The 15,811-nt window shown below is 18.7% G+C and overlaps 5 protein-coding genes across 5 annotated transcripts; 3 read left to right on the top strand and 2 right to left on the bottom strand.

Moving 5' to 3' along the window:
• Nucleotides 1-275: 275 nt before the first annotated feature.
• On the bottom strand, nucleotides 276-2,597 carry PADL01_0417100 (conserved Plasmodium protein, unknown function; the record flags this gene model as incomplete). The annotated part of the gene is made up of 1 exon (XM_028685290.1): nucleotides 276-2,597. The coding sequence occupies one exon, from the start codon at nucleotides 2,595-2,597 to the stop codon at nucleotides 276-278; it is 2,322 nt and encodes a 773-aa protein (XP_028536804.1).
• Nucleotides 2,598-3,824: 1,227 nt separating this feature from the next.
• On the top strand, nucleotides 3,825-5,858 carry PADL01_0417000 (cdc2-related protein kinase 1; the record flags this gene model as incomplete). Its single annotated transcript, XM_028685289.1, has 1 exon — nucleotides 3,825-5,858. One exon carries the CDS (start codon nucleotides 3,825-3,827, stop codon nucleotides 5,856-5,858), a length of 2,034 nt encoding a protein of 677 aa, XP_028536803.1.
• Nucleotides 5,859-6,557: 699 nt separating this feature from the next.
• On the bottom strand, nucleotides 6,558-8,665 carry PADL01_0416900 (conserved Plasmodium protein, unknown function; the record flags this gene model as incomplete). Its single annotated transcript, XM_028685288.1, has 6 exons — nucleotides 6,558-7,670; nucleotides 7,819-7,853; nucleotides 7,988-8,093; nucleotides 8,190-8,273; nucleotides 8,383-8,477; nucleotides 8,620-8,665. The coding sequence occupies 6 exons, from the start codon at nucleotides 8,663-8,665 to the stop codon at nucleotides 6,558-6,560; spliced, it is 1,479 nt and encodes a 492-aa protein (XP_028536802.1).
• A 799-nt stretch (nucleotides 8,666-9,464) lies between these two features.
• Nucleotides 9,465-12,421, top strand: PADL01_0416800 (conserved Plasmodium protein, unknown function; the record flags this gene model as incomplete). Its single annotated transcript, XM_028685287.1, has 4 exons — nucleotides 9,465-9,540; nucleotides 9,633-9,745; nucleotides 9,888-10,363; nucleotides 10,573-12,421. The coding sequence occupies 4 exons, from the start codon at nucleotides 9,465-9,467 to the stop codon at nucleotides 12,419-12,421; spliced, it is 2,514 nt and encodes an 837-aa protein (XP_028536801.1).
• Nucleotides 12,422-13,317: 896 nt separating this feature from the next.
• PADL01_0416700 (memo-like protein) lies at nucleotides 13,318-15,444 on the top strand (the record flags this gene model as incomplete). The annotated part of the gene is made up of 12 exons (XM_028685286.1): nucleotides 13,318-13,369; nucleotides 13,498-13,579; nucleotides 13,713-13,781; nucleotides 13,871-13,983; nucleotides 14,074-14,194; nucleotides 14,279-14,349; nucleotides 14,450-14,528; nucleotides 14,640-14,700; nucleotides 14,799-14,847; nucleotides 15,031-15,101; nucleotides 15,212-15,265; nucleotides 15,376-15,444. The coding sequence occupies 12 exons, from the start codon at nucleotides 13,318-13,320 to the stop codon at nucleotides 15,442-15,444; spliced, it is 891 nt and encodes a 296-aa protein (XP_028536800.1).
• Nucleotides 15,445-15,811: the final 367 nt, after the last annotated feature.

Here is a 15,811-nt window from a genome sequence, read left to right as displayed (position 1 = left end):
AAGTTTTTTTTTTTTTTTTTTGCGATAATAAGTTTTATTATTTTTATGAATGTAAAATTTTAACGTGTGCATAATATATAAATAATAAATATATATATATATATATATATATATATATATATATGTATTATTTTATAAAAAAATACATAATAATGTGAACATAAAAAAAATGATGGATCAATTAAAAAAAAAAAAAAAAAAAAAAAAAAAAAAAAAACATACATAAATACATACATACATAAATATATATATATATATTTTTTCTTTTTCATTTCCTATTTTAAACAGATATATACTGGTATTTTGAAAAAGGTTTCTTGTTTATATACATTTTTATATTTACATTTAACATGAATACAACCAATTTTTTCTCCTGTATTTGCATTATTATCTATTTGTAAATATATTGAATATTTTGAATTAATACAAAATAATTTATCTTTGAATATTACTAATAATGGTAACTCTTTGTCTATATCTATATCTACATTAATATTATATTTACTATGATTATATATGTCTATTTTAAATTTCTTTTTTTCTTTTTTTATGATGCCATAGTCTACACATATACCTTCTCTGACTTTCCAATATTTTTTTTTATAACAATAATTTTTAAATATATAATCAAAAATATATTGATTTAATAGGACATTATTTTTATTATGATTACCATGCTCGTCACTACTACTGCTACAACAACTACTGTTACTGTTTTTATTATTATTATTATTATTATTATTTTTTTCAGTATTTTTATTTGGATCTTTAAAAAGTGTATCCTTTTTATTTTCTACTTGAACAAATTTATTGTCAATATTTTTTTTCTCCATATCAATAGTTTCCATATAATTTGTTAACTCGTATTTATTAACATCTTCCCTTTTTTTTCTTGCCTCCTCATCATTTATTTTATTGGATATATTTAAAATGAGTTCCTCCTTTTCATTCTCTTTTTCTTCCTTCATTCCTTTCAAAATATGAAAATTATTATTTTTTTCAATTTGACGATTTGCTCTTTTTTTATCTTCTTTATCATGTTGGATATTTTTATTTTTAAGTTTTATCAAATCATCTTTGTCATGCAATATTTTATTGATATTATAAAAAGAGAATTTATGACGAAATATTTTTCTTTTTCTATAATCTTCTATTTCTTCTCTTCCTTTATAATTTTGAAAGAATTGTAAATATTTATCTTTATATATATTTTGTAATATTTCTATAGTTTTTTTTTTTTCATATAAATTTAAAAAGAAGAAAAAGCTTTTTACTTTTTTAATATCATCTTTAATAGCTTGAATTTTTCTTGTGCTAGTTTTTATAATATATATTAAAATATAAACAAATATAAAAAAGTTAACTTTTCTATACATTATACAATTTTCTTTATCATATAATTGATCATAAATATATTCTTTAATATTGTGGTTCTCATCTGTGTAATATGTATCTTGATTATGTATTTCTTGACTATAGCTATGATTATAATAAGAATTATTATTATTATTATTATTATTTTTTTTTTTTTTCTGTATATAGGAATTATCACTTTTTACATTGATTTTTTCATCATGTGTATCTTTTTTTTTTCCTTTAATATTATTATGATGATTGCTATTATTATTATCATCATTTTTATTATTATCATCCTTATTATTATCATCATTATTATTATTACTATCATCATCCTTATTATTACTATCATCATCCTTATTATTATTATCATCATCTTCATGTTTGATTTGTTTTTGTTCAACATTTTGTGTAGTACCTTCTTGTAATTTTTTTTTTTCATTTTGTTTTTCTAATGTATTTCTTCTCTTATAAGTTACATTTATTTTATGTCTATACCTTTGAAAAACGTTCTCTTTAATATTATCAAAATAATTAAGTGTTAGTATCCATATTAATTCACATTCCTTCTTAGAGTTAATAAAATTTTTAATAATATGCAAATCCTCACATATATTTAAAATATCAAACATAGATATATAATTTGTATAAAGGTTTATATCTCTAAATAAATCTATATTATTATTATTTGTATTATTCTGTATGTTTTCAACATCTTCTTTTAATTTATCATATAAGTTAACATAAAAATTATATAATATTTTTAAGGTACCTAAAACTTTTGTATTTTTTTTTTCTTCTTTTACTACATCATCAATATATTCTTTTTTATCATTCTGTATATTATTCTTATTATTTTCATCATTATCATCATCATTATATTTATCATCATTATATTTATCATCTTTTATATTTTTCTTTGTTATATTATCTCTTTTTTTATTTTTCTTCTCATTATTTTTATTAATGTCTTCATTATATTTTTCATCACAAACATTACTATTACTACTGCTACTATTATAATTCTCTTGGTCTTTTTCATTTTTTTTTTTATTTTTTATTTCGTCATAATTTATATTTTCATATATAATTACTTTGACATTTTTATTTTCCAGGTTTTTACAAGCTTCCTTTTTTAATTCAAGAAATTTTTTATATATATCAGATTTTATATTAACATCATGTTCTTTTTTTTTTATTCGTATAACATCATGTATAGGTTTGAATTGTGGAGCTTCCATTTTCTTTAGAATTTAAAAAAAAAAAAAAAAAAAGAAAAAGAAAATAATACAATATATTAATATATATATATATATATATATATATATATTGTACAATTAAGTCATCTTCTACAATCAAAAGAGGACCTAAAAGAAAACGATTTTTATTTTTTTTTATAAGAACAATGGAAATATAAGATATGACATATGTTATATAATATATGTTATATAATTTATTTTATATATTTTTTATGATATATGTGCATATTTTAATTTTTTTCTCCTCGACGTATTTATTAACCTTCATGTTTTTTATAAGTCTTAAGAAGACAGTGGACAAAGAATATAGAAAGAGATATATTAATTTATATGACAGGATTAAGATCTCATATTTTAAATATAACAATATTAAAACCATTATGAAGATATATACTACATATTATTCATTTATTTTATTATATTTTTTTTTTTATTATTCCTTTCATTATGAAGAACTGTGAAAAAGAAAAACCTTATAAAAAGATAACATCCTTACATAAAATATATAGGAAAAAAAAAAAAGTACTAATAATATATATATATATATATATATATTTATTTATTTATTTTTTACTGTATGATGAAAAGGGACTTAATTTTACGAACATTATAATTTCCCCCTTATAAATAAAATTAAAGAGAAAGAAAATTAAAAAAAAAAAAAGTTTTTTTAAATAAGCATATTAAAAACCATCAAAAAGAAGAATATATATATATATATTAATATTTGTTATATTATTTTATATTATTATTATTTTTTTTTCTTTTTAAATATGTACTACTTTATTATTCATTTCATGTGTAAATATAATCAAGTCACCAAAACAAGGAAATATATCATACTTCCAAAAAAAAAAAAAAAAAAAATTAATAAATAAATAAATAATATAACAAATAAAATTATATATTTTTAGTAATGGAATGTATAATAAAATTAAGCGACACGAAAAATATTAACAAACGACAGAGGTAAATAAAAATTACAAATAATATATAAAATAAAAATGAATGAATAAATAAATAAATAAATATATGTGGATATGTTAACATATATGTCGTATTAGAATTTTTTGTAGGCTAAAATATTCACGTACTTTTATATATATATATATTTATATATTTATATATTTTTAGTTATATATTTATTTTGTTTTATTTCTTCCTTTTTATATTATATTTATTTGTTAGCTCACCCATTATATTTGTAAAATGGGGAAAGGGCATGATGTAAAGAAGGAAAGAGGCAAGAAGGATGAAGATAAAAACAATGAGTATCATCCTTATCGTCGTGATAATAAATCTTTTAATTCAAAAAATTATAAAATGAAATATAAGCATTCTTATAATTCCTCAGATGAATATAAAAAATATGATTCATATGATACGTATAATTCATATGATACATATAATTCTTATAAATCACGTGAAGAACATAAAAATAACAAACATATTTCCATCAAGCCAGTAAACAAAAAAAAATATATACATTCCCCATCTCCCAAAAGAACAAAAAAAAATTATGATGAATTAAGTGATTATAATAAATATAAAAAATACTCTAGCTCCAAAACGGATAAAAAAAAAAATTCTTATTATAAGGAACAATCAAATAAATATAAAGGGAAAAGAAAATATGATGAAAGCTCACCAGAAATATACGATAAAAAAAGAAAAATAAAAAATAAAAAATATGATTATGAACAAGAGGAAGAAAAATATAATAGGCATGATGAACGAAGGGATAGTAGCTATTATACTTCAAATTATTCTGAGGATTCATCAAAAAGAGATGGGGAAAAAAAAGAAAAGGAAGATTTATATATCTCAAAAAGGGATTTTAGTGAAAAAAAAAAGTCCCATAAGGGTGAACATAATAATAACAATCATTATAAGGATCAAAAGAGTAATCATGATTATTATAAGGATAAACACAACAATAAAAATCATCATACGGATCAAAACAATATTAATATTTGTGATCAAATAAATGTTTTTGCTGAGAAAAACAAAACAGATAATCTTATTAATGAAGAAAAATATACCGTAAAGGAACATTTAATATATGAAGATGAAAAAAATGTTTCATGTGAGAGTAATAAAGATTCTGGTAGTGAAGATAGCGCAATTTTAAATGATTATTCCTCTGATGAAGAAAAAAATAAAATCGACTGTATCTTAAATGGTTGTAGGAATGTTAAAAATTATAAAAAGTTAAATAAAATAAGTGAAGGTACATATGGAGCAGTATATAGAGCACAAAATAAAAAAACGAAAAAGATCGTTGCTTTGAAAAAACTAAAAAATTTTTCTAGTATGCATAATGAAGGATTTGCTATGACTTCTTTAAGAGAAATAAATATATTATTACAATTACAACATGATAATATTTTATCCATTAAAGAAGTTGTTTTTGGAAAACATTTAAATGATATATATTTAGTTATGGAATATATAGAACATGAACTTAAAATGGTACTTGATAATAAATCTCCAAGTTTTACTATATCTGAATTGAAATGTTTATTAAGACAATTACTTAATGGAATTAATTATTTACATAGCAATTGGGTTATGCATAGAGATTTAAAACCAACTAATTTATTATACAGTAATAAAGGAATATTAAAAATTTGTGATTTTGGTATGGCTAGAAAATTTGGACATGTAACTAATCATAATTTTACAAAAAATGTAGTTACTTTATGGTATCGAGCACCTGAATTGTTATTAGGTGAACAATGTTATACTAATAAAATTGATATTTGGAGTGTTGGATGTATTTTTGCGGAAATGATATTAAAAAAACCATTATTTATTGGAGAAAACGAAATTGATCAACTTTTTAAAATCTTATGTCTTTTAGGATTACCAGATAAGGAATCCTATCCTGAATTTTATGAATATCCTTTTATATCCAAAAATAAAGAACTCTTTAAAAAAAAAAAAATTAAAATGAATGTTAATAATTTACGTTCACACTTCCCAAATATAGCCAACCAATTTTCAGGTCTATACTTATCTGATATTGGTCTAGATTTATTACAAAAAATGCTACATTATAATCCTCAATGCAGAATATCAGCACAGGAAGCATTAAACCATCCTTACTTTAATGAATTCCCAAAACCTTTGGACATTAAAGATATGCCAATTGTACCTGATTCAAATAAATTTATCCGATCCAATAAAATGGCTAACCACTTTAAATTAAATAGCCAAAATAATATACAATTCCATTCATGAAAAAAAAAAAAATAAATAAAGTGATAAATATTGGATAATTTACCTGAACTGTTCAGGCAAAAATAAAAAAAATAAAAAAAAAAAAAAAACACCTCCACACACACACATATTATATATATATGTTTCATAATTATATTATGTTTATATTATTGTATTTAAAAAAAAAAAAAGAAAGCATATGTTATATGCTATTTGTTTCTAATTTAAATTAAGAATAACATTATTTTTTAAGATGACATTTTAAAGTTTTTTTTGTTGCATTTATAATATATACATATATATATATATATATATATATATATATATATATGTATGTATGTATTTTTTTTTGTTTTATTATATTTTTTTTTTGAAAAATTTAGAAATAGTAGTTTTATTTTTTAATGAAAAATTTTTAACAGTTAATAGTTTACACAATCTATATAAAAAAAACAATAAATTTGTATATCCTAAAACTTCCTATCAAGGAAAAACACAATTGTTTTATTTTGAGAAGGTAGAATATAAATATATATGTATATATGTTTTTTTTTTTTTTTATAATATCTTATGAAATATATATATATATATAACAACGACTTATAAAAAGAATGTATTAAAATAAAAAAAAAAAAAAAAAAAAGATCATACAAATAATATATATATATATATATATATATATATATATATATATATATATGTATGTATGTATTATATATTTTAATCTCTCGTTTGGTCAAATATATTGTCCACATTTATTTTAATTCCACTATCATCATACACATTATTATAAGTGTATAATAAATTACTATGATTGGTATCAAAGATGTCATATTTACTTTCCACATTTATATGATCAAAAATAATGTTTTCTTTTAAAGGAATGAAATCATTTTCCATACATCCTTCATGTAATTTGTCTAGTTGATCATTTGATTTTTTATTTTGATAGGAACATAAATAATTGTTAATTTTTTTTTTTCTTAAAGGTTTAGATTGTTTAAATATATTTTTTAAAGATACATAAGAATAATCGTTTGATAATAAAATATTTTTAGAATTATTATAACAATTGTATTTTATTTTATATTCCTGAGGATTAAATGGTTGTTCATTATTTAAATCAACATTGTATATTTCAATATCACTTTTTTTATTTCTCACATTTAATTCATTTTTCTCTCCAATAAAATTGTTCTTATACTGATTTAATGTATTTTTACAGTTTATATTTTTAGAAAGAGACGTATTATATTGCAAATGAGAATTATTTAAATGATTGCTTTTATTTGATGATAATAAGGAATTATGTTTTTCATAATTTTGAGTATCTGATATTATGCTAATAATTGAAGATATATTATTATTGTAATTATAATAATTATTTGTATATAATTCGTTTATATTATTTAAAGGAATGGAATAATTATTTTTGCTTTCTTCAAAATATTCATCATTTTTATTATCATTATTAATATTATTTCTTATACTTTTTATATTTGTTGTTGTGTTGTTTATGCTTTCTTTATTATAACATTTTAACATATTCATATTAGTCCTATTTTTTTTATTATATTCGTATGACACATTTTTTTCTTCGTTCATAAATATTTTATATTTGTTTATATTAGTGATGTTTTTTTTTTCTTCAAAAAATGAATTAATATTATTTTCATTTTTTTTATTTTTTAATATAGAGCATTCTTTACATATATAAGTTTTCATGTTATTATAATTGTTGTAAGAGCATATGCTACCTTCTTCATTTTTGTATTTCTCACAACAGCAACATAAAATTTCTTTTGTGGATATATTATTCTTTTGGCAAGCATTCTGAAAAAAAATACATCACACATAAAAAAAAAAAAAAAAAGGGGAAATAAATAAATAAATATATATATATATATGTAATAAAATATGTATATTTTGTATATATATTAATTTTTTTAATTTTTTTTTTTTTTTTTTTTTTTTTTTTTACGTCCATATGGTAAGATAAATATAATCCTGTACAATCTGAGACAATTTTATGAAATAAAATAAGAAGATCATATGTCCATATATATATATATATATATATATATATATATATATATATGTATGTTTAAATATTTATTTATATGTATTTATATAAATGAATTTTATTTTACCTTTTTCTTTATTTTTCAAAAGACTTGTCAATTTATTTTTAATTTGTTTAGAGGTATTTTTATGTATGTTTGGTTTAACTCTTAAATCTACACCTTGTATTTTTAGCTGCATCAATAAAATGAAAACATAATAAAAAAAACACATAAAAACATACATACATATAAACATATATATATATATATGTGATATGTTTAATTATACTGTTAATATGCCAGATAGAGTTACAAAACTTATGTTAATCTTTTCTATTTTTAAATATACTATTTCTATGTCTATATTCTTACTCTTCAGTAATAAAAGAAACAAGGAAAATCATTATAACATATAAATGTATCAATATGTATATATATATATATATATATATTATATCTTTCTTCTAATATTTTTCTTTAACTTTTAAGAAGTTATTAATTTCATCGTTTTTAATTATGATGTTCCTAATTTCTATTCCTGTCCCCATATTCACACTAATAAAATTGTTGTCAGAAGCTATACATATATATATATATATATAAAGGATAAAAAAAATAATATAAATAATATGTTTTATATTAAAATATTAACTATAACTATCATTATAATATATATTAACACATTGAAGAAATATACATTTTTATAAATTTTATTTTACATTCAAAATATTTTCCTAAGAACATTTTTAGTATTATATCAATCATTGTACTGGAAAGAATAAAAAAAAAAAAAAAAAAAAAAAAAAAAATATATATATATATAAACATATATATACATATATATATATTTTATATAGATAATATTAATAATGTCATATATGTATAATAATATTTATATACTTTAATTTATCATATAATGGAAAAAAAGGAATAAAAAAAAAAATAGACATATATATATATATATATATATATATTATATTATTTTTACATTTATAAAATTTATACTCATTAATAACGTAATAGGAGATTCATACGATGTAAATAAATATAAAAATATATTATTTTAAAGAAGAAATATTTAAGAAAATATATACATATATATTTTTTTTCTCATCAAATTATGTCTATCTTTTTTTTCTTTTTTTTTTTTAATATACCTTTCAATATTGTACCTTATTGTGTTAAGAATTTATAATACTAATGGGAATAAAACAATATTACACATACATAACATATATATAAATATATATATGTGCACGTTTAATATATATAAAATAATCCCTCTTTTTTTTTTTTTTTTTTAATATTTTTCTATATATCTGTCTATTATAAAAGGGAAAAAAATATATATATTAACATACATTCCATAAAAAATTCCTCTTATAAAAATAATATATAATTTAAGAATGGATACTTGATTTAATTTTTTTGGGAGGTTGTTCCTATTCTTATTTTTTAATAGTATTTCTTCTTTAAATGAAAAAATAAAAAATATATACACATATATATATACTTATATATATATATATATATATTGACAAATGTTATAATTTATAATTACATAATGTCTGAAATAAAATCTTCTTCTCGATATTCCTCAAAAAAAAGTTTATCTTATGAAAAAGAGTTATCATCTACAAGTACAAAAATAAAAGTAAAATGTTGGAAGAACTATTTGTATATATATATAAAAATATATATATGTATATTTGTATGTTATTATATTTTTTAGTTTCTCAAATAAATAAAAATCGAGATGATATTATAAAAAATAAAGTTTATTGTCCCATCGAGTTAAAAAATGTCTACACCTTACTAGAGGAGAGTGATAAAATATTAAGAAAAGTAAAAATAAAAAAAAAAATATATATATAAAAAAATATATATATAAAAAAATATATACATATATTATATATATATGTATGTGTGAACATATTCTTATATTGAGGGGAAAAAAAAAAATGTGGATTTAATTTTTTTCTTTTAGAAAGATTCAGATATTAATAATTTATTTAAATATAATGACAAAATATGCGAGTTAATAAATATATGTGAACATTATAAAATTCATATGAACTCTCAACAAAAACCCGAACTAAAGAAAACATACAATTCAATTGAACACAATATACAATATTTATGTAAACATATAGAGACTGCTAAAAAAGATAATATTCTTTTAAAAAAAAAGTTAAAGAAATCAACTGATCCTTTATTTTTATCAACATTAGAACAAAAAAATAAACAGTTATGTATGGATATAGAAAATCGTAAAAAAGAAATCAAATTTTTAAAAGAAAGTATAAGGAAAAATGAAAAACTATTAGATTCCAACAAAAAAAAACCGAACCCAGTATCTTTAGAAAAAGAATATAGAAATTTATTAAATCAACAATCTAATTTGTGTTCTAGATTAATACAGTTAAAAAATGGAAGTAAGTTATATGAGGAAAGTATTCAAAGGTAAAACATAAAAAATATATGATTATATAAAGTAGCATCATATATTATATGAGAGATGGAAATAATTATGCATATTTATGTATGAACAGTATTATGTCATGAGATTTAATAAACACATATAAAAATATATACATATATATATATTTCAACCTTTACAACATTATCATATTATTATATTCATTTATTTATTTATTATTTTTTCATCCAAGAATTGATGATCAACTTGAAGAAATAAAAAAAAAAATGAACGACCTGAACCTTGAAAAGAAAAACGAAAAAGAAAATTTGATAGAAGGAGTAAGTGATATGAGTAAAGAAAATCTGGAAAAAAAAATATTCTTACTAAATACAAAAAGAGATGAATTAAAAAAAGAAAAAAATAATATTATTAATAATCTTAATAATTCCTTATTAAAATTAAAAAAACAAATTTCTGTTCTTGAAAATGAGAAAATTAATTTATTAAATGAGGAAAAAAGTCATATAGAAAAATCACAAATATTAAAGAGGACATTAAACACAAGGATTAATAAAATGAATAAGAATGAAAATAAAATAAAACCATATGTTATAAAAAAAAAAGATATAAATAAAAAAGAGTTAATTGAACAATACAAGGAAGATAACACACTCAAAGAAGATAATATAAAAGAACAAGTATATTATGTAAAAGATATAAAAGAGAATAATGATATACAACATATTTATAAAAATGATAAATATATGTATCAACAAAATGTTCAAACATATGATCATAATATAATAACACAACCATCTAATTTTATTGAAAGTTTATTAGAAGATCAAACACCAGAATATAAAAAAGATATTAGTCCAATTATAAAAACACAGAAGGATCTAATAAAACCATTCGAAGAAAACGGAAACAAAAATGTAGATGATGATATAAACAATGAAAATAATATAATAAAATATAACACGAAAAAAAACAAAAATAAAAATAAAAATAAAAATAATAGTAATGTATTTCTTCCGCAGTTCGAAGAAGACATACTCCTCAAACTTCAAAAAACGGTTAACATGAAGTTGAATGAAAATAAAGAAAACGATGAATATACAATAAGGGAAGACATAAAAGAGGCGGAAAAAGAAAAAATTGATGTTGATGTGATTGAAGATGTGGTAAAAGAAAAAATTGATGTTGGTGTGATTGAAGAGGTGGTAAAAGAAAAAATTGATGTTGATGTGGTTGAAGAGGTGGTAAAAGAAAAAATTGATGTTGATGTGATTGAAGAGGTGATAAAAGAGGTGGTAAAAGACGAGAGTGATGATGATGTGATTGAAGATATGAATGATGATGTGATTGAAGATATGAATGATGATGTGGTTGAAGATATGAATGATGATGTGATTGAAGATATGAATGATGATGTGATTAAAGATATGAATGATGATGTGGTTGAAGATATGAATGATGATGTGATTGAAGATATGAATGATGATGTAGTTGAAGATATGAATGATGATGTGATTGAAGATATGAATGATGATGTGGTTAAGGAAGACATAAAAGAGGTGCAACAAGATGAAGTTAATGATGACATGGTTGAAGAAGAAATCGATGAGATTGATGAACACGAAAATAAAATAAATGAACTTAAAATTAATAAAGAAATAATTAAAGAAGAAGGCATATTAGAAGATATTATAAAAGATGATATAATAAATAATGATGAAATAAAAATGAATGATAATATAGAAGATGAATATTTAGAAAATGATAAAATAGACAACTTGACATTAAGACATGATGAAAAAAATGAAACATACATAAATGATATACAACAATATAAGAGTTCATATAATATAACAAAAGAAGAACAAACTTTTAAAAAGGAAGACATCATTGAAAATATGAATAATAATTATAACTTTAAAGAAATAAATGAACTTAATAAAGATATTAAAAAAGAAGAAAATATTATTTTACCTGTTATTGAAAATAATATCATTACAAATAATCAAATAGAAACGCTAATCCAAAATAAAGAAGAAGAAATAAATGAAGATACAGAAAAGGAAACTTTGAACTTTTAAAATAAAAAAAATAAAAATAAAAATAATTAAATAAATAAATAAATAAAAGTTATTCATATGAATAATATTTATCCTTTTGAATATATATATATATTTTATTTTTTTATATTTTTTTAACAAAAAATGAAAAGCTTTTAATTGAACAAATAAATAAAATATACATACATAATAATATATATATTAAAATATCTTAATTTTTAATTTATAATATTGTGTTTTTATGTAATAATAGTTTTTTTTTTTTTTATCAAAGCAATCTTTTGAAAATTTTTATGTGCGTATTTTTTTTTTTTAAACAAAATATTATAAAGTTATTCATCAAATATATATATATATATATATATATAGTGTCCATTTTGAATTGTAAAAGAATTAAACAAAAAAAAAAAAAAAAATACATATATATATATATTAAAGTTTTATTTCTATTTTCTTTGTACACTTTATATTATATATGTTATATGACTAAAAAATATAGAGATTCTTTAAAAAAAAAATATATTATATATATAAATAATTTTTGAATATTCTTGCTTTTTTTTTTTTTTTTTTTTTAAACATTTATTGAAAAAAAAAAAAAAAGAAAAAAATATAATATTTTTTTTTCCTCATGAGGATTCATACCCTATTAATTTTGCTATTAATACAAAAGTTAGCATAATACTAAATGTATATATAATATATATATATATAATATCATTAAGTTGTAAAAAAAAATATATTTTCTTTTTTTAGCTTATTCATATTCTGTTTAATTATATATATATTCTATAGAAGTAATATATTATATTATATATATATATATATTTTTTTTTTTGAGTATATCCATTTATATATTATTTCTTTTATGTTTCTTTTATAAAATAAAAAGGTTATCCTTTCAATATACTCTAACAATGGATAATTATAGAAGAGCATATCACAGTGGCTCTTGGTATACCAATAAAAGTAATGTTTTTTTTTTTTTTTTTTTTTTTTTTTTTTGAAATAATAGATTATTAAGATGATATTATTAAAATATAATATGAAACAATAAATTATATTATATATATTCTTTTTATTTTTTTATATATTAGGAGAGGTGTTGAAAACAAAAATTGAGGAATCATTTAAAAGGGCAAACGTACAAAAGCAAAATGTCAAGGCAGCCATATGCCCGTAAATTATGAAATCAAATAAAAAAAAAAAAATTATATATATATAATACAATATATATACATTTATATATCCATAATATTATAATAAGATTATTATTTTTTTTTTTATTCTTATATTTATTTTATTTATATAGCCATGCGGGATATGACTATGCTTTGGAAACAAATTCTCACGTGTATGCAAGCATAGATGTAGAAAATGTGTAAGTAAAAAGAAAAAAATATAAAATAAAACAAATAAATATAAATATATATATATATATATAAATATATTTATATATATATAATGTAGGAAGAACATTTTTATCCTTGGCCCAAATCACCACATTTATAATAAAGGTTTTTTATTTCCTCGTGTTGATAAATATGAGACACCATTTGGATTTTTACAAATAAATAAACAGAGTAAAATTATATACCAAAATTGTATATTTTTAATTATTCATATATATATATATATAATATTTTTATTATTTATTTTTTATTTTTTTGCAGTTATATCAGATATAATAAAAAGTGATACACACAATTTGTACAATTTTATCGATCCAGATGATGATGAAGAAGAACATTCTATAGAAATGCAATTGCCACTTATAAAATATATTATTAAAGAGTAAGATATATATTATTATGAGTTTATATATATGTATATTTGTATTTATATTTGTATTATTTTATTTTATTTTATTTTTTTTAGTAAGGATATAAAAATTGTACCTATATATGTAGGTTCCATAGGAAATGATTTAAAAAAAATAGACCTATTTGGTACTTAAAAACTAATAAAATATATATATATATAGTGATTAAGTTATATAATATTATGATGACTATTTATTGTTAATATTTTATAATTTTTTTTTTTTAGCTAATCCTTTAAAAAAATATTTCCTAGATCAATGCAACTTGTTTTTATTTTCTTCTGATTTCTGTCACTATGGACCAAGGTAAGTTATTATTTTAATGATTAATTTATTTTTCAACTTCAAATAAAAAAATATTTAGTATGTTTTATTATTATCGTATTATATATTTTTATATTATTCTTACCTTTTCAGATTTAGATTTACGAATATATTACAAAAATATTCGGATACATTTATTTTTAAACAAATTGAAGTAAAAGACCAAAACATGCTATACTTATATAGGGATTCACATATATATATATGTGCATACATTTTTTTTTTTTATATTTATTATTTTGTATTTTGTAGAATATGGATAAGGATGCGGTCAAAATAATTAGCCATCATGATTTAACAGGTGAATAAAAAAAAAAAAAAAAAAAAAAAAAAAGGACATTAAAACGAAAAAATTATATTTAATCTTTTAAATGAATATTATAATATATATCATTGTGGAAATTAATTTTAACCCTTGAAGGATCTATATCTATATATATATATTTATATATTTATATATATTTTATGTTTATATTTTTTGTAGGATTTGTTGATTACTTGAATGAAACGCATAACACCATTTGCGGATCGAATCCCATTAAAATTATGCTAAACGTAAAATAAATGATATTTCAAATCAAACATTACAAATATAAATAAATATATATAAATATATATATAAATAAATATATATATATTTTTTTTTATTTTTTATGATTTTATAGTTACTTCAACATTATACAGCATCTGTTTCCACAAAATTAATGCACTACTCTCAGGTAGCTTTTTTTTTTTTTTTTTTTTAAAAAAAACAACCTGAACAATTCAGGTCATTTTAATATAATATATATATATATATATATATGTATTTTTTTTTTTTTTTTTTCAGTCAAACCATGCTAAATGTAGGAGCGATTCTTCCGTTTCTTATGCTGGGGTAATTTCCACTGTAAATTAATTTTTTATATACAAATTTTTATAAGCACATATTATACAAGATACTATAGAAACATAAATAAATAAATATATATATATATATATATATATGTGACATATTTAATGTGTATCATTATTTTTTTTTATATTAATTACCTTGCACCGAATTTTTCTTTTTTTTAATGTTCAACATTTGTATTATCTTAAAATCTTGATCCGTATGGATCTTCGTTTTATATTAACAAATTAAAAGTATATTAACATTTGGCAAATAAAGAAAGTTTGAAAAAAAAAAAAAATTAAAATAAGAAATATTAAAAACAAAACACATAAAAAAAAAAAAAAAAAAATAATAATAAAAAAATTGATGACATAACAAAGTAATATAA

The sequence above is a fragment of the Plasmodium sp. gorilla clade G2 genome, assembly GCF_900097015.1.
Source record: "Plasmodium sp. gorilla clade G2 genome assembly, chromosome: 4".
In the NCBI taxonomy this organism is placed as follows: domain Eukaryota; phylum Apicomplexa; class Aconoidasida; order Haemosporida; family Plasmodiidae; genus Plasmodium; species Plasmodium adleri (nom. inval.).
Note: the sequence above shows the minus strand (reverse complement) of the source record. Positions and strands in the feature narration are given on the sequence as shown.